General features: G+C 43.3%; 1 protein-coding gene across 1 annotated transcript; it reads right to left on the reverse strand.

Annotated features, from left to right (window-relative positions):
* Positions 1–1,586: 1,586 nt before the first annotated feature.
* Positions 1,587–23,520, reverse strand: LOC139460927 (collagen alpha-3(VI) chain-like). The gene is made up of 6 exons (XM_071242403.1): positions 23,501–23,520; positions 20,585–20,639; positions 16,877–17,068; positions 14,009–14,149; positions 6,355–6,468; positions 1,587–2,198 (listed from the first exon to the last, which is right to left on the reverse strand). The coding sequence occupies exons 1-6, from the start codon at positions 23,507–23,509 to the stop codon at positions 1,630–1,632; spliced, it is 1,080 nt and encodes a 359-aa protein (XP_071098504.1). The 5' UTR covers positions 23,510–23,520; the 3' UTR covers positions 1,587–1,629.
* Positions 23,521–24,459: the final 939 nt, after the last annotated feature.

Genomic DNA, 24,459 nt, shown 5'->3' on the forward strand with positions numbered 1-24,459 from the left:
AATGCCACTGTTGGCTGTGCTTCTCTAAACAGTCAGTAATGACACTGTTGGTTGTGCTTCACTAAACAATCAGTAATGCTACTGTTGGTTGTGCTTCACTAAACAGTCAGTAATGCCACTGTTGGTTGTGCTTCACTAAACACTCAGTAATGCTACTGTTGGTTGTGCTTCACTAAACAGTCAGTAATGCTACTGTTGGTTGTGCTTCAATAAACAATCAGTAATGCTACTGTTGGTTGTGCTTCACTAAACAATCAGTAATGCTACTGTTGGTTGTGCTTCACTAAACAGTCAGTAATGCTACTGTTGGTTGTGCTTCACTAAACAATCAGTAATGCCACTGTTGGCTGTGCTTCTCTAAACAATCAGTAATGCTACTGTTGGTTGTGCTTCACTAAACAGTCAGTAATGCTACTGTTGGTTGTGCTTCACTAAACAATCAGTAATGCTACTGTTGGTTGTGCTTCACTAAACAATCAGTAATGCCACTGTTGGTTGTGCTTCACTAAACAGTCAGTAATGCCGCTGTTGGTTGTGCTTCACTAAACAGTCAGTAATGCCACTGTTGGCTGTGCTTCACTAAACAGTCAGTAATGCCACTGTTGGCTGTGCTTCTCTAAACAGTCAGTAATGCCACTGTTGGCTGTGCTTCACTAAACAGTCAGTAATGCCACTGTTGGCTGTGCTTCACTAAACAGTCAGTAATGCCACTGTTGGCTGTGCTTCTCTAAACAGTCAGTAATGCCACTGTTGGCTGTGCTTCTCTAAACAGTCAGTAATGCATCTGTTGCCTGTGCTTCACTAAACAGTCAGTAATGCCACTGTTGGCTGTGCTTCTCTAAACAGTCAGTAATGCTACTGTTGGTTGTGCTTCACTAAACACTCAGTAATGCCACTGTTGGTTGTGCTTCACTAAGCAGTCAGTAATGCCACTGTTGGTTGTGCTTCACTAAGCAGTCAGTAATGCCACTGTTGGTTGTGCTTCACTAAGCAGTCAGTAATGCCACTGTTGGTTGTGCTTCACTAAACAATCAGTAATGCTACTGTTGGTTGTGCTTCACTAAACAGTCAGTAATGCCACTGTTGGTTGTGTTTCACTAAGCAGTCAGTAATGCCACTGTTGGTTGTGCTTCACTAAACAGTCAGTGATGCCACTGTTGGCTGTATTTCACTAAACAATCAGTAATGCTACTGTTGGTTGTGCTTCACTAAACAGTCAGTAATGCCACTGTTGGTTGTGCTTCACTAAACAGTCAGTAATGCCACTGTTGGCTGTGTTTCTCTAAACAGTCAGTAATGCCACTGTTGGCTGTGCTTCTCTAAACAGTCAGTAATGCCACTGTTGGCTGTGCTTCACTAAACAGTTAGTAATGCCACTGTTGGCTGTGCTTCACTAAACAGTCAGTTGTGTCTCTGCTGTTGGTGTTCCTTTACTAAACAGTCAGTAATGAATGGTGAGGTTTATTCTGCAGTAGAATTTGTTTATAAGATAAACATCGTGGGAAGACGGTTGTTGTGACACGTGGAATCCCTGACACACGCACGCACGCTTCCCCTTATCACTCGCAAAACAACAAACTCGCAGCATATGCAGATCATTTATTGGTTATGAAATAACATTTAGTGCAGTTATTTCATCTCCCCTGATGGAGCCATCATCTTCTGTACGACAGCACTGACTGCATCAGGGGAGCCAATCTGGATGATGTTGGACGGTCCCGAAGCAATTAGGTGGATTGTAGAATTGGCATCTACTTCCGAGATAGCAACGACAAATACCTCAGCTTTGGCTTTCAGAGAACTAATACTGGCAGCAATGGCCCCCCGGTCTTCCATTGTGGTGTACCCATCGGTAAACATGATGACCTTGTTGTCAGCGTCATTGCGGTCGCCATTTATAATTGTACTTGTAGCCAGCTTGATGGCATCTCCAATGTTCGTAGAGGGACCCTCTTCGTATGTTTGCTGCTGGAGAGCTGCCAGAACCCCCGACTTGTTGTTGCTATATTCAGTGAATCTGAATACCACCCTAGCGTTTGAAGAAAACGCTATCAATGCAACGTTAACAGCATCACGGCCTATTGTGGTAGAGTTTACCATACTCTCTTGGAATCGTTTCATTTCGTCAAAGTTGGGTTTGCCGATGGAGCTCGACACATCTTCTACAATCAGGATGTCTAGCTTCCGGGCACTGGAGACTGGAAAACAAACGTACAATAGGTAAAGATTGTTCCTAGTTTGTAGATGAAGGGACTTTGTTGTTTGTTAAAATGTTACACATATATAGATAGGATAAATAGAAAGATAAATTTATCAATATAAGCGATTAAGGAGAACGAGGATGGTTGGCTCTATTGTCTGAAATGATTCTCCGTGTGAGGGTGTCAATACCGTGAATTTCTTGTTTTGTCCAATAAAAAACACCAAAAGAATACGAAAGGATAGGTATAGCAAAAGGATTTGTTTCTTCAACTTTATTGCGAGCATTCAGCTCTAAACTCCAGATTTCGTTCAGTCTACATTTATATTCTTACCGAAGGTTTTCCTTGATATGGCTATTTTGGAGTTTATAATTATTATTGACACTAAATGTATTGAGCATCTTCCACATATGCTGCTGCTGCAACTACAACTACTTCTGCTACAAAAATAAGTTCTCAACCGTGAAGAGTGCACTTCCTATGACTAGTGTTACTGAACCACTGTTCATAGAGGCAACAATTGTAAAAGTTGAGATAATCAGGACATGGTCTTCATGACAGTTTTAGAAGGGTGGAAATCAGTGTCTGCGCGCCATGACAGTTTTTGAAGTGTCATAATCAGTGTGTGAACACCGTAAATATTTTTGAAGGTTGTTAATCAGTGTTTGGACGCAATGGCTGTTTGTAAAGGAATTAGTGTGTGAACGCCATGGCGGTTTGTAAAAGGTGATAATCAGGTAGTGGTCGCTATGACAGCTTCAAAGGGGTTATAATCAGAATATGGTTTCCATAACAGTTCCGAATGAGGGAAAATTTGTCCACCGTCGCCATGGCAGTTTCAATGAATATATCCGCCAAGATAGTTCTTCCTGTATGAACATCAGGATATATCCGCCGTGATAGTTCTTCCTGTATGAACATCAGGGTATATCCGCCATGATAGTTCTTCCTGTATGAACATCAGGGTATATCCGCCATGATAGTTTTTCCTGTATGAACATCAGGGTATATCCGCCATGATAGTTCTTCCTGTATGAGCATCAGGGTATATTCGCCATGATAGTTCTTCCTGTATGAGCATCAGGGTATATCCGCCATGATAGTTCTTCCTGTATGAGCACAAGGGAATATCCGCCATGATAGTTCTTCCTGTATGAACATCAAGGTATATCCGCCAAGATAGTTCTTCCTGTATGAACATCAGGGTATATCCGCCATGATAGTTCTTCCTGTATGAACATCAGGGTATATCCGTCATGATAGGTCTTCCTGTATGAACATCAGGGTATATCCGCCATGATAGTTCTTCCTGTATGAACATCAGAGTATATCCGCCATGATAGTTCTTCCTGTATGAACATCAGGGTATATCCGCCATGATAGGTCTTCCTGTATGAACATCAGGGTATATCCCCCATGATAGTTCTTCCTGTATGAACATCAGGGTATATCCCCCATGATAGTTCTTCCTGTATGAACATCAGGGTATATGCGCCATGATAGTTCTTCCTGTATGAACATCAGAGTATATCCGCCATGATAGCTCTTCCTGTATGAACATCAGGGTATATCCGCCATGATAGTTCTTCCTGTATGAACATCAGGGTATATCCCCCATGATAGTTCTTCCTGTATGAACATCAGGGTATATCCGCCATGATAGGTTTTCCTGTATGAACATCAGGGTATATCCGCCATGACAGTTCTTCCTGTATGAACATCAGAGTATATCCGCCGTGATAGTTCTTCCTGTATGACAATCAGGGTGTGGTCACTGTGAGAGTTTCGAATGGGTAAACATCAAGGTATGGACGCCAAAACAGTTTTCAGTTTTCAGACAATCAGTGAGTGGACAATACTTTCGAAGGATTGGAGACCAGGTAGTGGTTCCAGTAGCAACTGTCAAGGTGCGAAATTCTGAATATAGTTACTATGGTTACCAGGAGAGTTTGAAAGGGATCAGAATCAGCCTATTGTCTCTGAATATAGTTACCAGGAGAGTTTGGAAGGGATCAGAATCAGGGTACTGTCTCTGATTATTGTTACCAGGAGAGTTTGGAAGGGATCAGAATCAGGGTATTGTCTCTGATTATTGTTACCAGGAGAGTTTGGAAGTGATCAGAATCAGGGTATTGTCTCTGAATATAGCTACCAGGAGAGTTTGGAAGGGATCAGAATCAGGGTATTGTCTCTGAATATAGTTACCAGGAGAGTTTGGAAGTGATCAGAATCAGGGTATTGTCTCTGAATATAGCTACCAGGAGAGTTTGGAAGGGATCAGAATCAGAGTATTGTCTCTGAATATAGTTACCAGGAGAGTTTCGAAGGGATCAGAATCAGGGTATTGTCTCTGATTATTGTTACCAGGAGAGTTTGGAAGGGATCAGAATCAGCCTATTGTCTCTGAATATAGTTACCAGGAGAGTTTCGAAGGGATCAGAATCAGGGTATTGTCTCTGATTATTGTTACCAGGAGAGTTTCGAAGGGATCAGAATCAGGGTATTGTCTCTGATTATTGTTACCAGGAGAGTTTGGAAGGGATCAGAATCAGGGTATTGTCTCTGATTATTGTTACCAGGAGAGTTTGGAAGGGATCAGAATCAGGGTATTGTCTCTGAATATAGCTACCAGGAGAGTTTGGAAGGGATCAGAATCAGAGTATTGTCTCTGATTATTGTTACCAGGAGAGTTTGGAAGGGATCAGAATCAGGGTATTGTCTCTGATTATTGTTACCAGGAGAGTTTGGAAGGGATCAGAATCAGGGTATTGTCTCTGAATATAGCCACCAGGAGAGTTTGGAAGGGATCAGAATCGGCCTATTGTCTCTGAATATAGCCACCAGGAGAGTTTGGAAGGGATCAGAATCGGCCTATTGTCTCTGAATATAGCCACCAGGAGAGTTTGGAAGGGATCAGAATCAGCCTATTGTCTCTGAATATAGCCACCAGGAGAGTTTGGAAGGGATCAGAATCAGCCTATTGTCTCTGAATATAGCCACCAGGAGAGTTTGGAAGGGATCAGAATCAGCCTATTGTCTCTGAATATAGCCACCAGGAGAGTTTGGAAGGGATCAGAATCAGGGTATTGTCTCTGAATATAGCCACCAGGAGAGTTTGGAAGGGATCAGAATCAGCCTATTGTCTCTGAATATAGCCACCAGGAGAGTTTGGAAGGGATCAGAATCAGCCTATTGTCTCTGAATATAGCCACCAGGAGAGTTTGGAAGGGATCAGAATCAGCCTATTGTCTCTGAATATAGCCACCAGGAGAGTTTGGAAGGGATCAGAATCAGCCTATTGTCTCTGAATATAGCCACCAGGAGAGTTTGGAAGGGATCAGAATCAGGGTATTGTCTCTGATTATTGTTACCAGGAGAGTTTTGAAGGGATCAGAATCAGGGTATTGTCTCTATGGCAGGATTGAGTTCTTGAAAATCAAGATTTGGACGCCAAAACAGTTTTGAAGGGGTGAAAATAAGTGTCCGGTCAATGTGAGAGTTTCGCAGGCGTGAGAATCAGGGTGTGGTCACAAGGAAAGTTTCGAATGGGTGGAAATCAAGATATGGACGCAAAAAACAGTTTTGAGGAGGTAAAGATCAAGGTTGTGAAGGGATGAAAATCAGTGGATGGTTTCCATGACAGTTACGAATGGTTGCAAATCTTGATGTGGTCGCTGTGACAGTTTTGAATGAGTAAAAGTCAATACCAATACTGTTTTTTGAAGGGGTAAAAGTATGGATGTGATTGCCATGGCAGTTTGTAAAGGGTGGTAGTTCGTTTGTGATAATCAGGGTGTGAACGCCACGACAGCTCTTAAAGGGTCATAATCAGGGCATGGTTTCATAACAGTTCCGAATAATCGAAAATAAAGTATCAAGGGGCTGAAAGTCAGGATATGATCGCCATGAAAGTTTCCAAAGCATGAATCTCAGGGAGTGGTTGGTATGACAGTTTCGAAGTGGTGATAATCAGTGTGTGAACGCCATGACAGTTTTTAAATGGTGATAATCAAGCTTGAATGTTACTGAGTGTGGTGTCATACAGCAAACATACAAACACATAAAAACAATCTGACACGCCGTCATGCAGCTCAAAACGTCTTAAAGGTGCGTTGAAGCGAAGTCATTCCATCATGGCCACTCTGAAACCTACCTGTACAGTTCACGCCCGAAAAACCAGGCAGACAGGCGCAGCTGTAGCCGTTCCATATCTCCGTGCATGTGCCTCCATTAGCACAAGGTTTCTGTTCATCACAGACGTATTCCTCTGCAAATTGACAAAAAATAAGCTTAATTAGTTTCCAGAAAGAGTTTTAAAATAAGAATAAAAAAAGTTACAGCCCATAGCTTTCGAAGGTTGCTAATCAGTATCTCAATGCCATGACAGTTTTTTTTGTTTATTCTTATAATCAAGGTGTGGTCGCCATACTAGTTTTTAAAGCGCGATAATCAGGATGTGGTCGCCTTGAACGTTTTTGAGGATGGTAATTAGAGTGTGAACGTCATGACAGTTGTTAAATGATGGTAATTAGAGTGTGAACGTCATGACAGTTGTTAAAGGCTGGTAATTAGTGTGTGAACGTCATGACAGTTGTTAAAGGATGGTAATTAGTGTGTGAACGCCATGACAGTTGTTTAAGGCTGGTAATTAGTGTGTGAACGCCATGACAGTTGTTAAAGGCTGGTAATTAGTGTGTGAACGCCATGACAGTTGTTAAAGGATGGTAATTAGAGTGTGAACGCCATGACAGTTGTTAAAGGCTGGTAATTAGTGTGTGAACGCCATGACAGTCGTTAAAGGATGGTAATTAGTGTGTGAACGCCATGACAGTTGTTAAAGGCTGATAATTAGAGTGTGAACGTCATGACAGTTGTTAAAGGCTGATAATCAGTATGTAAACGCAGACCGGATTGTAAAGAGTGATAAGCAGGTGTGGTCACCATGTCCGTTATTTAAAGGGTTATAGTTGGATCGCCATGCCAGTTTTTAAAGATGGTGATCGATGTGTAAACGACACAACAGATGTTGAAGGCTGGTAATCAGTGTGTAAACGACATGACAGTTTGTAAGCAGGTTGGGTCACCATGACAGTTTTTGAAGATGGTAATCAGTGTGTAAACGACATGATCGCTTGTAAAGGGTAATAAGCAGGTGAGGACGCCATGCCATTTTTTAAAGAAGGTAATTAGTTTGTGAACGCCATGACAGTTGTTAAATGCTGGTAAGCAGTGTGTAAATGCCTTGACAGTTTGGACTGCGTCACAGTTGAAGGGTTGACCATCAGTGTCCGTATATAATGACAGTTGAATTGTTGACCAACAGTGTCTGGACAGCGTGACAGTTGAAGGGTTGAACATTAGTGTCTGGACAGCATGACAGTTGAAGGGTTGAACATCAATGTCTGGACAGCGTGACAGTTGAAGGGTTGAACATTAGTGTCTGGACAGCATGACAGTTGAAGGGTTGAACATCAATGTCTGGACAGCATGACAGTTGAAGGGTTGACCATCAGTGTCTGGACATCATGACAGTTAAAGGCTTGACCATCAGTGCCTGGACAGCATGACAGTTGAAGGCTTGACTATCAGTGCCTGTACAGCATGACAGTTGAAGGGTTGACCATCAGTGTCTGGATAGCATGACAGTTGAAGGATTGACCATCAGTGTCTGCACAACATGGCAGTTAAAGGGTTGACCATCAGTGTCTTGACAGCTTGACAGTTGAAGGGTTGACCATCAGTGTCTGTAGAGCATGACAGTTGAAGGGTTGACCAACAGTGTCTGGACAGCATGACAGTTGAATTGCTGACCATCAGTGTCTTGACAGCATGACAATTGAATGGTTGACCATCAGTGTCTAGACAGCATGACAGTTGAAGGGTTGACCATCAGTGTCTGGACAACATGACAGTTGAAGGGTTGACCTTCAGTATCTGCACATATTGACAGTTGAAGGGTTGACGATCAGTGTCTGTACAGCATGACAGTTGAAGGGTTGACCATCAGTGTCTGGACAGCATGGCAGTTGAAGGGTTGACCATCAGTGTCTAGACAGCATGGTAGTTGAAGGGTTGACCATTAGTGTCTGGAGAGCATGACAGTTGAAGGGTTCACCATCAGTGTCTGGACAACATGATAGTTGAAGCGTTGACCATTAGTGTCTGGACAGCATGACAGTTGAACGGTTGAACATGACTGTCTGGACAGCATGACAGTTGAAGGGTTGACCATCAGTGTCTGGACATTATGACAGATGAAGGATTGACCATTAGTGTCTGGACAGCATGACAGTTGACGGGTTGACCATCAGTGTCTGGACATCATGACGGTTGAAGGGTTGACCATCAGTGTCTGGACAGCATAACAGTTGAAGGGTTGAACATCAGTGTCTGTACAGCATGACAGTTTAAGGGTTGACCATCAGTGTCTGGACATCATGACAGTTGAAGTGCTGACCATCAGTGTCTGTACAGCATGACAGTTGAAGGGTTGACCATCAGTGTTTGGACATCATGGCAGTTGAAGGGTTGACCATCAGTGTCTGTACAGCATGACAGTTGAAGGGTTGACCATCAGTGTCTGGACATAATGACGGTTGAAGGGTTGACCATCAGTGTCTGGACAGATTGAAAGTTGAAGGGTTGACCATCAGTGTCTGGATAGCATGACAGTTAAACGGTTGACCATCAGTGTCTGGACACCATGACAGTTGAAGGGTTGATCATCAGTGTCTGTACAGCGTGACAGTTGAAGGGTTGGCAACGAGTGACTGGACATTATGACAATTGAAGGGTTGACCATCAGTGTCTAGACAGCATGACAGTTGAAGGGTTGACCATCAGTGTCTGGACATCATGAAAGTTGAAGGGTTGACCATCAGCGTCTTGACAGCTTGACAGTTGAAGGGTTGACCATCAGTGTCTGTACAGCATGACAGTTGAAGGGTTGACCAACAGTGTCTGGACAGCATGACAGTTGAATTGCTGACCATCAGTGTCTTGACAGCATGACAATTGAATGGTTGACCATCAGTGTCTGTACAGCATGACAGTTGAAGGGTTGACCATCAGTGTCTGGACAACATGACAGTTGAAGGGTTGACCTTCAGTATCTGCACATATTGACAGTTGAAGGGTTGACGATCAGTGTCTGTACAGCATGACAGTTGAAGGGTTGACCATCAGTGTCTGGACAGCATGGCAGTTGAAGGGTTGACCATCAGTGTCTAGACAGCATGGTAGTTGAAGGGTTGACCATTAGTGTCTGGAGAGCATGACAGTTGAAGGGTTCACCATCAGTGTCTGGACAACATGATAGTTGAAGCGTTGACCATTAGTGTCTGGACAGCATGACAGTTGAACGGTTGAACATGACTGTCTGGACAGCATGACAGTTGAAGGGTTGACCATCAGTGTCTGGACATTATGACAGATGAAGGATTGACCATTAGTGTCTGGACAGCATGACAGTTGACGGGTTGACCATCAGTGTCTGGACATCATGACGGTTGAAGGGTTGACCATCAGTGTCTGGACAGCATAACAGTTGAAGGGTTGAACATCAGTGTCTGTACAGCATGACAGTTTAAGGGTTGACCATCAGTGTCTGGACATCATGACAGTTGAAGTGCTGACCATCAGTGTCTGTACAGCATGACAGTTGAAGGGTTGACCATCAGTGTTTGGACATCATTGCAGTTGAAGGGTTGACCATCAGTGTCTGTACAGCATGACAGTTGAAGGGTTGACCATCAGTGTCTGGACATAATGACGGTTGAAGGGTTGACCATCAGTGTCTGGACAGATTGAAAGTTGAAGGGTTGACCATCAGTGTCTGGATAGCATGACAGTTAAACGGTTGACCATCAGTGTCTGGACACCATGACAGTTGAAGGGTTGATCATCAGTGTCTGTACAGCGTGACAGTTGAAGGGTTGGCAACGAGTGACTGGACATCATGACAATTGAAGGGTTGACCATCAGTGTCTAGACAGCATGACAGTTGAAGGGTTGACCATCAGTGTCTGGACATCATGAAAGTTGAAGGGTTGACCATCAGCGTCTTGACAGCTTGACAGTTGAAGGGTTGACCATCAGTGTCTGTACAGCATGACAGTTGAAGGGTTGACCAACAGTGTCTGGACAGCATGACAGTTGAATTGCTGACCATCAGTGTCTTGACAGCATGACAATTGAATGGTTGACCATCAGTGTCTGTACAGCATGACAGTTGAAGGGTTGACCATCAGTGTCTGGACAACATGACAGTTGAAGGGTTGACCTTCAGTATCTGCACATATTGACAGTTGAAGGGTTGACGATCAGTGTCTGTACAGCATGACAGTTGAAGGGTTGACCATCTGTGTCTGGACAGCATGGCAGTTGAAGGGTTGACCATCAGTGTCTAGACAGCATGGTAGTTGAAGGGTTGACCATTAGTGTCTGGAGAGCATGACAGTTGAAGGGTTCACCATCAGTGTCTGGACAACATGATAGTTGAAGCGTTGACCATTAGTGTCTGGACAGCATGACAGTTGAACGGTTGAACATGACTGTCTGGACAGCATGACAGTTGAAGGGTTGACCATCAGTGTCTGGACATTATGACAGATGAAGGATTGACCATTAGTGTCTGGACAGCATGACAGTTGACGGGTTGACCATCAGTGTCTGGACATCATGACGGTTGAAGGGTTGACCATCAGTGTCTGGACAGCATAACAGTTGAAGGGTTGAACATCAGTGTCTGTACAGCATGATAGTTGAAGGGTTGACCATCAGTGTCTGGACATCATGACAGTTGAAGTGCTGACCATCAGTGTCTGTACAGCATGACAGTTGAAGGGTTGACCATCAGTGTTTGGACATCATGGCAGTTGAAGGGTTGACCATCAGTGTCTGTACAGCATGACAGTTGAAGGGTTTACCATCAGTATCTGGACATAATGACGGTTGAAGGGTTGACCATCAGTGTCTGGACAGATTGAGAGTTGAAGGGTTGACCATCAGTGTCTGGATAGCATGACAGTTAAAGGGTTGACCATCAGTGTCTGGACATAATGACGGTTGAAGGGTTGACCATCAGTGTCTGGACAGATTGAGAGTTGAAGGGTTGACCATCAGTGTCTGGATAGCATGACAGTTAAAGGGTTGACCATCAGTGTCTGGACATCATGACAGTTGAAGGGTTGACCATCAGTGTCTGTACAGCGTGACAGTTGAAGGGTTGGCAACGAGTGTCTGGACAGCATGACAGTTGAAGTGCTGAGCATCAATGTCTGGACATCATGACAATTGAAGGGTTGACCATCAGTGTCTAGACAGCATGACAGTTGAAGGGTTGACCATCAGTGTCTGGACATCATGACGGTTGAAGGGTTGACCTTCAGTATCTGCACAGGTTGACAGTTGAAGGGTTGACCATCAGTGTCTGTACAGCATGACAGTTGAAGGGTTGACCATCAGTGTCTGGACAGCATGGCAGTTGAAAGGTTGACCATCAGTGTCTAGACAGCGTGGTAGTTGAAGGGTTGACCATCAGTGTCTGGACAGCATGACAGTTGAAGGGTTGACCATCAGTGTCTGGACAACATGACAGTTGAAGCGTTGAACATCAGTGTGTGGTGGCAATGACTGCTTCGCGGGGATGAAGATACGGGTTTGGTTGCCATGACAAGAGAGCTGGGAATCAGTGTGTGGTCGCTGTGACAGTTAAGAGAGCTGGGAATCAGGGTGTGGTCGCTGTGACAGTTAAGAGGGCTGGGAATCAGGGTGTGGTCGCTGTGACAGTTAGGAAGGCTGGGAATCAGGATGTTGTCGCTGTGACAGTTACGAGTGCTGTGAATCAAGGTGTGGTCGCTGTGACAGTTAAGAGGGCTTGGAATCAGCGTGTGGTCGCTGTGACAGTTAAGAGGGCTGGGAATCAGCGTGTGGTCGCTGTGACAGTTAAGAGGGCTGGGAATCAGGGTGAGGTCCCTGTGACAGTTAAGAGGGCTGGGAATCAGTGTGTGGTCGCTGTGACAGTTAAGAGGGTTGGGAATCAGGGTGAGGTCCATGTGACAGTTAAGAGGGCTATGAATCAGTGTGTGGTCGCTGTGCAAGTTAAGAGGGCTGGGAATCAGTGTGAGGTCGCTGTGACAGTTAAGAGGGCTGGGAATCAGTGTGTGGTCGCTGTGACAGTTAAGAGAGCTAGGAATCATGGTGTGGTCGCTGTGACAGTTAAGAGGGTTGGGAATCAGGGTGTGGTCGCTGTGACAGTTAAGAGGGCTGGGAATCAGGATGTGGTCGCTGTGACGGTTAAGAGAGCTGGGAATCAGGGTGTGGTCGCTGTGACAGTTAAAAGGGCTGGGAATCAGGGTGTGGTCGCTGTGACAGTTAAGACGGCTGGGAATCAGGGTGAGGTCTGTGTCAGTTATGAGGGCTGGGAATCAGGATGTGGTCGCTGTGACAGTTAAGAGGGTTGGGAATCAGGGTGTGTTCGCTGTGACAGTTAAGAGGGCTCGGAATCAGGGTGTGGTTGCTGTGACAGTTAAGAGGGCTGGGAATCAGGGTGTGGTCGCTGTGACAGTTAAGAGGGCTGGGAATCAGCGTGTGGTCGCTGTGACAATTAAGAGGGCTGGGAATCAGGGTGTGGTCACTATGTCAGTTTGGTCATGTGAAAATCAGGATGTGGCTAGCTATGACTGTGTAGATCGGGTGAGAATCAGGGTGTGGTCACGATGAAAGTTAAGGGGGAATAAGAATCAGAGTGTGGTCACTATGTCAGTTTGGAGGGAATAAGAATCAGAGTGTGGTCACTATGTCAGTTTGGAGGGAATAAGAATCAGGGTGTTGTCGCTATGTCAGTTTGGAGGGAATAAGAATCAGAGTTTGGTCACTATGTCAGTTTGGAGGGAATAAGAATCAGAGTGTGGTCACTATGTCAGTTTGGAGGGAATAAGAATCGGGGTGTTGTCGCTATGACAGTTTGGAGTGGTTAGCATCGGGATGTGATTGCCATGACAGTTCCAAGGTGGAGAAAAGCAGGCTGTGGTCACTGTGACAGTTTCCAGGGGCCTTGAATCAGGGCGTCATTGCCAAAACAGTGCAGATGGGGTGAGAATCAGGGCGTCATTGCCAAAACAGTGCAGATGGGGTGAGAATCAGGGTGTCATTGCCAAAACAGTGCAGATGAGGTGAGAATCAGGTGTCATTGCCATAATAGTTCAGATGGGGTGAGAATCAGGGCGTCACTGCCAAAACAGTGCAGATGGGGTGAGAATCAGGGCGTCATTGCCATAATAGTGCAGATGGGGTGAGAACAGGGTGTCAATGCGATAACAGTGCAGATGGGGTGAGAATCAGGGTGTCATTGTGATAACAGTGCAGATGGGGTGAGAATCAGGTGTCATTGCGATAACAGTGCAGATGGGGTGAGAATCAGGGTGTCATTGCGATAACAGTGCAGATGGGGTGAGAACAGGGTGTCATTGCGATAACAGTGCAGATGGGGTGAGAATAAGGATGTCATTGCCATAACAGTGCAGATGGGGTGAGAACAGGGTGTCATTGCCATAACAGTGCAGATGGGGTGAGAATCAGGTGTCATTGCGATAACAGTGCAGATGGGGTGAGAAACAGGGCGTCATTGCACAGTGATGATGGAGTGATGGGGCTTGGGGGGTGATGATCAGGACGCGCAGGACGCATGATGAATTCATGGCATTTCTGTTTCTGTTTTCTTGATTAACTACTCTGCTGACATCATTTATGCACTATCCAACAAGTATAGGTGACAATTCAAAGTAAAGTAGTACCCGAAGACTTACCAAAGCAATATGCTGTCCTTACTGAGGTCGTTTTGAGAGCATATATTTCTCTACCGCCACACATCCTCGTAATGATCACAGCTTCATAGGTACAACTTCCATTAGTCCTAACACACATGAAAGACGTGGTCCCAAATTTGCCTAGAAACAAACATTCAGTTATGACTTTCTGTACAGTAGTAAATACAGTACACTAAATATATTGATGAAATACAGAAAGCCGTGTAATAGTGTCCTGATAATGTAACTACAGTGAAAGCAGATAACACAAAACACCAAACAGAAAAATTATCAACACACATGAACATACACCAACAAAAATCAACAAACTTCAACATGCATCACGCCTATCAACACACATCAACACACATATCACACATCAACACACATCAACACACATATCATACATCAACACATACACAACACATCAACACATATCGCACACTTCATCACACATCACACAATGAACCAAAGGCCACCAGACACATAAACACACATCAACACACATCAAAACGAATCAACACAAACTTACGCAGTCCAACAAACACATCAACACCAACCAACACATATTACCACACACCACACCCACATATCAACAGACATCAACACACTACACCGCATCAACACAAACTTACACAGTCCAACAAACACATCAACACCAACCAACACACTTTACCACACACCACCCCCACATATCAACCTACATCAACACACTACACCGCATCAACACACATTCTACCATGAATTTGGAATTTACTCGATTCTGATTGGTCAATCAGAGGCTATTTAATCACAATAAACCCCCTCTGATTGAAACAGCCGGTTTGACGGCCGCATCACCGCGGAAGCTAATATTCATAGAATAGTACTATTTTCAGTCATTGTCGGTAGGCATATTTAAATAACTATATCTACAATTACAGGTTACAAAATGCACGGATGCGGTTACTACAATATTCAAAGGATGTGTGGCAATACATTTCTTGCAGAAAAAACACGACAGAAATCAACAAAGGGAATGTATTTACGTTTTGGAGACAACAGAGAGCTTGGAATTTTGGCGCGTTTCAATATACAACTGTGACGTCATATCTTTTGCGTCACAATGAGCGATATGACGTCATAATGGTGACGTGCGATGTAGAGCGAAAGCCATGCAAAGCTTGCTTTGTTTTCTTTAGGGATGCCCACCTCATGTTAGCTTACCAAGTTGCCGTGCTTATATGCTTTCAATGCCTGTCATATGTTCGAGTGAAGTATTACGGTGTTAACAAACTGCCTGAGTATATACAGCACCATATTTAGTTCAGTGATTCCGTATTTCAGATCGATAACCCACTCAAAACACTGAACTCAACCCATGCCGCTTCACTCAGTATATTTGCTAACGCCAAAGAGTTCGCGTTTTATTTAGTCATGGTAGAATGGAGATAGACATACTGTGTTTTCAACGTAGAGCTAGGTTACCTGTAGATTTAACCGCACTAAATTTAACATTTGAAACCTCACGCTCCTAATTAACACACAACACAACAAATCACTACCCATCACTACACATCACCACACATATCCATTAATCAACACACATCTTCACACATCAACACACATCCCAACACATCACCATATTTCACAACACAACACAATACATCACTGTACATCAACACGCATCAGCATAAACTAACACACATCGCAAAATAACACATCACCACAAATAACCACCATTCACAACAACCTAACACACTTCAACACACATCGCAAAACAACACATCACCACAAATAACCGCCATTCACAACAACCTAACACACTTCAACACACATCGCAAAACAACACATCACCACAAATAACCACCATTCACAACAACCTAACACACTTCAACACACATCGCAAAACAACACATCACCACAAAAAACCACCATTCACAACAACGTAACACACATCAACACAGATCACAAAGCATCATAACACATTACCTCACGACACTACACATCACCACATATCAGCATACTACAAAACATATCGCAACACATCACAACGCATCACGACACATCACAACACATCCACACACATCAACACACGTCAACATACATCAACACAAACTTACACACATCAACACACATCAGAACACATCAACACATATCAACACACATAGACACAGACTAACACACATCACAACACAATACATCAACACACACCAACAAACGTCACTAAACAATCAACACACATCACAACACAATACATCACCACACACCGCCAAACGTCACCAAACATTCAACACACATCACAACACAAGACATCGCTACTCATCAACACACATCAACATATATCAGCAAACATCACAACACATCACCACCAATCACCACACCTCAACATACATCAACACAAACTAACACACATCAACACACATCAGAACACATCAACACAACTAACACACATCAACACATATCACAACACATCAGCACAAACTAACACACTTCCCCACTATGTAACCACGTCATCCTATTCAATCACACACCACCACCACATGTAATCACACCACTGTGCTGTCACACACCGTCACACCATGTCACTCTAAGCTACCACACACCACCACATCATGTAACAACACCACTTTGCGCTCACACACCGACACACCATGTCACTCTAAGCTACCACACACCACCACATATTCTAACCACACCACTATGTTGTCACACACCGTCACACCATGTCACTCTGAGCTACCACACACCACCACATCATGTAACCACACCACTATGTTGTCACACACCGTCACATCATGCCACTCTATGCTACCACACACCACCACACCATGTTACCACACCACTATGTTGTCACACACCATCACACCATGCAACCACATGGCTTACTCATTCTGTAAAGCGGGCTTGAGTTTCCACACATGCTGCCATTTCCAGGGTCCCGGCTGAGCAGCTTCCATTTCCTTGGGGCCGCATACCACCCCAGGGGCAGTTGGCTGTCATCGATGGTGAGTGAATTTCCTGTCATTGTGGGTTGTCGAGACTCGATGTTGTCAAGTTCTGTGAAGTCTTCACACGGATCTGCATCACACAGGACACAGCTCAAGTCAGTATCAATCAGTTCTGTTTACTGATTTAAAAGGAGTGATGTGCCCAGAAATCTGTTTGTGTATTTGGTTGTGAGCTTGTTTGTTTGTTTGTTTATACCAGTAATTAACACCATAAGCACTGGTCTGTGCTATTGGGTAAGATGGCTTTCGTCAACTAAGTCAGCGAAGCTGACCATCACTCCCACCGGTCGCCTCTTACGACAAGCATGGGTTGTTGAAAAGTGCATACAACGTATTCCACTGTCCGTACACACTTGCGAGCTAAGTAATGATGGTGGGTAAATTAGAATCGCCACTGGTGGGTCGGGCGTTGTCGACATTTCGTCCGTTGTCCTTTTCACAGGTGAATCCGAACAGGACATGTGTCTGGAGGAACAACTACGATACACAAACTGTACAATTGTCGAACCGATCTTGTGAACTTCAGGTGCTGGTTGGCTTCATGGACTCAGTGGACTCAGTGGGTGTTTGCTGCCATAAAGAGTTTCAAGTGTATTCAAAGCACGAACAATGGGATTTCTATATGAAACCAGCCATTTTTGATAGTTCTTTCAGTAAAAAATATCCTCAAAACATTATATGACCATTGGTCAGAAACGTGGTGGGTGAGATAGTCACTTTATGAAGTACCAAAATAGTTCAAGAGAATCGGAAATACAATATGGTTGCCAGTCGCCATACTGGAAAGTACAAAACATCATTCATCATAATCAATCTCATTAAAATCAGATCATAGTTCTCGCTATCGCTAAACAAAGATCTGATGACATCCCACACGTCAGAACGACCTTTCATCCGACCAATCAAAGCGTCGCTTACCAGATCATGAAAGTGACAGTCAGAATGTATTTTGTAGTCATGCAACCTCGAAAACGTTATTCCGAACGTCAGTTACGGCCCGTACGAATGATTCCGTCAAAACGATCGTCTATCTCTCGCTTCCGTGCATTCGTCATCTCTCGCCTCTTTCCGTAACCTGCAAGAAGACTCGTCCCCCAATCTATGAATGTTATGAGCGAAAATACGACAAACCGATCAGACTTCGAGTTCTTCATCAAAGCATCCCTCAGGAATAAGTTTTGATTTAATATATGTCTTGCATCTAAAAATATACCCAAGACACAGATAAATGTGTTCAATCATTCTGTATAATTCCGTATGTCCCGATGTGATTTGAATTGCATCTGAAATATATAACATATATGGGGAAATATATGTGAACCATTACGCAACGAGTTTACAATTGTTTTGGGTATGCCCGTTTGCGCTAAGACGGAACCCGGTAGCATAAACAGACACGCGAGGGGCACGAGTCGGTATTCAGCTTGTCCCGGAATAACACGAGTTGGTCACGAATTATCTGTGGGATAAACATTAGTAGTTGATAGCATCGTCCTGGAACCGCTCCTGGCTTCTGATTGGTCGGTTTATGTGATGACGTCACTTCCGGTTTCGGTTTGCGTAGGGCATTGTTGGTCATGCGCGCGCATCCAAAATGGCGGCACTTTCGTTGCCGGTGGCGCGCGCATCCAAGATGGCGGCATTTTCGTTTCCGGGAAGCGTGCGCCTCCAAGATGGCGGCAAGTGCGTTTCCGAGGGGTCATCTCCCCACCCAAGATGGTATGTGTACACGAGTGGCATCACGTTCGCATGGAGACACTAGTAAAACACCACGTATGTCTACCGATCTCTCTCTATCCGGGGCGGGCGGGTAGCCCAGTGGTTAAAGCGTTCGCTCGTCACGCCCAACACCCGGGTTCGAATCCCGACACGGGTACAATGTGTGAAGCCCATTTCTGGTGTCCCCCGCCGTGATATTGATGGAATATTGCTAAAAGCGGAGTAAAACCATACTCCCTCGCTCCTTATAAATATAAATATTACGAATAATCATATTTATAAACGTCTGTTTGTAGTCACGCGTGGCAGCACGTTTGCATGGAGACACGAAAAACATCACGTAGGCATACCTACATCACGTTTATATCTGTGCATGTCGATTCACCTTTCGAATTCAGTCGTCCGTTCCACAACATGATCGTAGCGCTAAGGTGATCGCCGCTCACCTACTTTCACTTAGACGAACGACTCATTGCGCTACAATACGATCGCCTTGTGGAACGAGACCTTGCACCTCAAAGTTTACAATCACATCATCATACCCGATGACATGATTTGTGGAATTTTGTTGCAAAATCCTTCGCCGATGTGACGTCAGCCTAGCAACAAAGTTGCTGGGTCATCGACTGTGTATAAGCTCGTCTCAGTGATCTATCATCTCCACACGCCATCTCCACACAAACCCTGCCACACCAACGGCCCTTTTCAGGGCCACCCATCATAAAGAACGCGTTCATCCATTGCATTGACTACCCTCAAACCAAAACAAAGAACCCTCCTCCCTCCTCCACCACCGTCTCCCTCCTCCTCTTCATCCTCCCTCCCCCCCCCCCCCCCCCCCCCCCCCCAAAAGAAAAACAAACAAAAAAAATGCTCCCTCCTCACGCCTTTCCGCTCTCTCTCCCCCCAACCCTCTTTTCGGCGCCGAGCCGCCATCTTGGATGGGGAGATGACCCCTTCGACACGGACTTGCCGCCATCTTGGAGGCGAACGCTTCCCGGAAACAAAAATGCCGCCATGTTGGATGCTCGCGCCACCGGAAACGGAAGTGCCGCCATCTTGGATGAGCGCGCATAACCCACAATGCCCTGCGCAGGTCACGTGACCTCTGATGACGTAAAACCGACACCGGAAGTAACGTAATCACAGAAACCGACCATTTAGAAGCCATCAACTACTAACATTTGAACGGAGGAGACGTTGCACAGCACCATACACTCTCAACCATATATATTAGACATCCCAAAATGTTCGCTTGTTTAGTTTTAGAAATGTTAATCAAGAACTGCGTCATTATATTTTTCATGCGTAGACAGAAATTAAGGTCGCCAGGTTGAAACGAGTGCCGTAAAGCTCGAGAAAACTGCTTTCTAATTGACTGATGTCGACTTCTTGTTAGTCATTTTAGTCGTTGGTCAAAGTTCGCGCAAGTTCGTTATGATGTGCCCTATAATGGGATATCCTCAGATCTTTGTTTTGCGGCAGCGAGAACTTAGATCTGTTTTAATGAGATTGCCAACGTAATGTTCTTCTCTTCGGAAACCACGTGATCGATGTAGCTGAAACTTCACATATTTCCTCACACCAATGATGACATCTGAATGTGTTCAAGAGGTTTGAATCCGGTTGTTTTTTCGATATGGGGATATTGCAGCAGGTCTATAATAACATTCATTTATCATAATAATGCGGATCTTTGATCACGTCTGATTCAATATGTGGACGCCAATATTTCGTACCTAACTTACTTTGATGATCTAATGATTTTATTCAAACTAATTGGTGTTGGTTATTCCATAGAATAACACGTAAAGTGTCAATAGGGCAAGAGATATTCGATACGAGTGAGCGACAGTAACCAACTTACCCTGGCTGTAGCACGAGTAACAAATCAACAGGAGAAGCAGCAGTATTATCGGATCCTTCAAAAATCAACATTTAAAACAATTGAAAGTCGGCTTTAAAATAATAGCAATTATATTTTATAAGAAAATCGAGGCAGGCAAACCTATGGTTGACATAAGTGGTGAGATTTATTTTCTATCAATTCTCAGCATCAGTATCATATGAAAATACGAACCAAAAAGATAACTGACGGGCAGAAGTGTTTTTTATGTAATTGAAATTTTGTCAAAGTTGATTATGTCTATTTAACCAACAGTTTGTAAAATGTAATCTGTGGCTGTGTATTTCGTGTAAAATTATATTGACGACAAGGCTACGAAATGATTTTGCAACCACATGACCCCTACCAGGTTTGACATGTACATTTGAGCCAAAAAAATCTTAATATATTTATTTTCAAAGATAATTTATCTAAGATACCCATCAGCAGTTGTATATTATGCGAATTATTTTTTTTTAAGTTTTCAAAGGTTTATATTAAGTTATACTTTTTAAAATATAACCATTTCCAAGTATTCTTTCGACGCTGATAATGCATCAGTACAGTTCCTTTTTTTATCGCTAACTTCAGATATTTTCAATTATAAATCAAACATAAAAAGAAATCAGCTGATAACCACCGTTTCTGTTGCCCCTCAGTTCATGATCATGATTACTTACTCATGTTATCCCACTCATGTCTGCAATTGTTGTTACTGTTAATCATATATATTCTGTACTATGTCCCTCATTCAGTCTTGCTTGACAACGGTATAAGGATCTATACGGAAACGTCACGTTTACAGTATTAAATAAGTTGTTATCCATAAATTATGATTTCGAAGAAGCAGGTACATATGCCAACAAGTAGGTATATATCAAAAAAGTAGGTACATTCTTCAAAAAAAGAAACGCATAGGTGTTTTGAGAATTCCAATTATATTTTTTTTCCAGCAATCGTCATTAAGACAATGTTTATGTTTGATTCCCGTTAGTCATGTCATGTTTGTTGTGCATTGCGCGCAAACACATCTCAAAATGTCTTTTTTGTAAATGTTTATCAGCAAAAATGCCAAGGATGCACGGACATTGCTTTCAGAAAATATTTTCAGCACAATGCACGTGCAAAATGTTGGAAACAAGAGTAGAGACACTGACTATAAAAAAACGTACACAATTCATCAATTGATTACAAATTTTCTGACGTGAACAGAGATCGAAAAATGCCAAGATTAACTGCAGCTGACCGAAATATCGCCACTGGACGTTTGGAAGCAGGGGAGTCCCAGTTCGCCGTTGCAAGACACTTCAACGTTCACCAAAGCCCGACTATGGGATCGATATACCCGAACTAATTCGACTAAAGATCATCCCAGGAGTGGAAGACCAAGAGTGACCACCCCTACTCAGGGTCGGTACATCCGGTTGCATCACCTTCGGAATCGATTTGCTACAGCAACGGACACTGCAGGACAAGTGTCTGGTATGTGAAGAATTTCCGACCAAACCATCAGAAACTGTCTGAGGGAAGTGGGAATTCGAGCGAGACGACCAAAAGTTGGACCTGTCTTGCGACGTATACACCGTCAACGACGTGTCCGGTGTTGCAACAGAGTACAGGTATGGGATCTCAGGAACTGGCGACGCGTTTGGTTCAGCGATGAGTCACGTTTTCCTCTTCAACGAAGGGATGGAAGAAAACGTGTCTAATTTCATTTGATTGTGTTCACGCATATTCTGTGTAGAAACACTTACATCCGCGTAATAAATATCCTTATTTTTTAATTATGCGTTTCTTTTTTGGAAGGGTTTATATTTTCCAGCAAGTACGTATATATTCCAACAAGCAGGTATTTGTTCCACCAAGCAGGTATACATTCCAACAAGTAGGTATTTATTCCAACAAGCAGGTATTTGTTCCACCAAGCAGGTATATATTCCAACAAGTAGGTATATATGCTAACAAGTAGGTATATAGTCCAACAAGCAGATAGAAATAAAACAAACTGGAGTATATGTGATTTGACAAAGAGTTAATTTCCTCTATTAGTCATTAGCCGTAATATAATGCTACATTTGAGTCTAGGCATCTGTCGACTTCAATCTATATTGACAAGCAGCCTACCGGATGTGCGACGGAGTGTAACCATGAATTCCGAGTTTGCGAGCGATAATACATTGTTCCACAATTTCAATCAGTAATTAAGAGTAAAAGAAGTCCGCATCAGGCAGATTTCAGTTCGTGATCAATGAAGGTAAGCTACCCGGCAAAAGAAGTTAACACTTAAAATTGGATTACAAACGTTATCAATACGTTACCTGGCTGAAAATAAAGTTGTCAAAACACTGACAACTTAAGGCCCCAAACACGACTAAGTTACCCGTATCAAATACACCCCCATCGACTATATCCATTTCTTGTTTGTTTCATTTACGTCACACAAACAAGGATGTGTACTTTCTTTAGCCCGGCAGTTTGGTTAATTCGGGGCCGTTAATTTAGTGGGGATACGGATTAGTTAAAGTCAGATTTGGACAAATTCCACTGAAATAATTACAGCAGATAGGCATCTAGGTAAAAATAAAATCTGCAATGTTAAGAAACTCTCAATGTGTTGAGTGAGGAAAGGAGATTCGAAATTAAAGTCAAAGTATAAATTTTAAGTATGTGGGTAACGGTAAACATTGTGTCTCGTACAGATCCCAGAACATATATTTAATAAAACATTCACCTCTATTCCACTATTAACCTTTCTTCACTGTAGTAGCCTATACTCATCCCCTTTCCAGGTCTAGGCTCAGGGTTTCCTTAAATACTCGCACATAGTGTAGGTTCCCCTGCAGAATATATTTTAGTGAGCCTTACATATAACTTTATAACATAAAGAAAACAACTTACCTTCTCCATTGTCAAGAGTTGTACCCAGTGTGCTGCTGCTGCAGGTGACGGACTGATTTTATATGGTTGATGTGTAACATGTGTAGCCTCTGAAATAGCTTGGCGTGGTAGTTTTCCGTATATGGTCATTGGAAAAACCCCGACGTTTATATGACGCCTTCTAAATTTCGTATTTCTGTCCAAATAAGGTTGTTATTTGACATGGGCATTAATGCCAATGGACGATTTTATCAAGCTCCTCCCTTTTCAGCGTAAACCAGCGTATGCCGGTATTGCTCCTTCTCGGCTTTCATTGATCAGGTCTTGCCTGTTATGTTACAGGACGCAGTTTACAATACCTTACTCAACGTCTCCGTTCTGTGCATTCCCTATTGCGTGAATTGTTTACAGCACGAATTTGATGTAACGTCGCAACTGCTGGAAGCTGTAACGCGCATTAAGTAAGGTAAACAGGATCGACAGTTTGAGCACAAGGGATTTGCTGCCATGTCGGTTGATACTTTGTAAGGTGATTTAATGGGATTATGTAGAACTTCTAAAGATTGATAAAACAAAATATATAAAATAAAAAAAACAACATTTATCATGCAAAATAGCAACGAAAACATTTAGGTCTTTAGTTCTTTCGTATGACAGTGTCACCATCCTTGGTAATAATCACCACATATGTTAGTTTTATCAATGTCAGTATCCGAACTTTAAGCCTACAAAATAAATGTGTGTTTTCACAAATGGTAATGGCAGATGCGCAAACGATTTACATACAGCTATATTTGTTGGAACGGTTCGCCTAAACGGAGACAGATAATAACGTTCACGAGTTCTGAAGATATATGCTCAGAACCAGTAATGTTTGTCCTAGTATCATACCATTTTACTGAACGTCCGCCCCGCCCTTATAGAAATGAAATTGTCCTCGATCAAAGAAGTCTAGATTTTTCAAAAGTCTGAATCTCCCA

This window comes from Haliotis cracherodii, unplaced genomic scaffold, assembly GCF_022045235.1.
Source record: "Haliotis cracherodii isolate W230 unplaced genomic scaffold, xgHalCrac1.p SCAF_14, whole genome shotgun sequence".
Classification (NCBI taxonomy): domain Eukaryota; kingdom Metazoa; phylum Mollusca; class Gastropoda; order Lepetellida; family Haliotidae; genus Haliotis; species Haliotis cracherodii.

Bases quoted from the DNA above. Each gene is read 5' to 3' on its own strand.
- LOC139460927 (XM_071242403.1), bottom strand. The intron at 17,069-20,584 runs GTAAGTTGGTTA...TGTGTGATGCAG, and splicing joins TTACTCGTGCTACAGCCAGG to ATCCGTGTGAAGACTTCACA. The intron at 6,469-14,008 runs GTAAGTCTTCGG...GTCAATTTGCAG, and splicing joins AAGGACAGCATATTGCTTTG to AGGAATACGTCTGTGATGAA.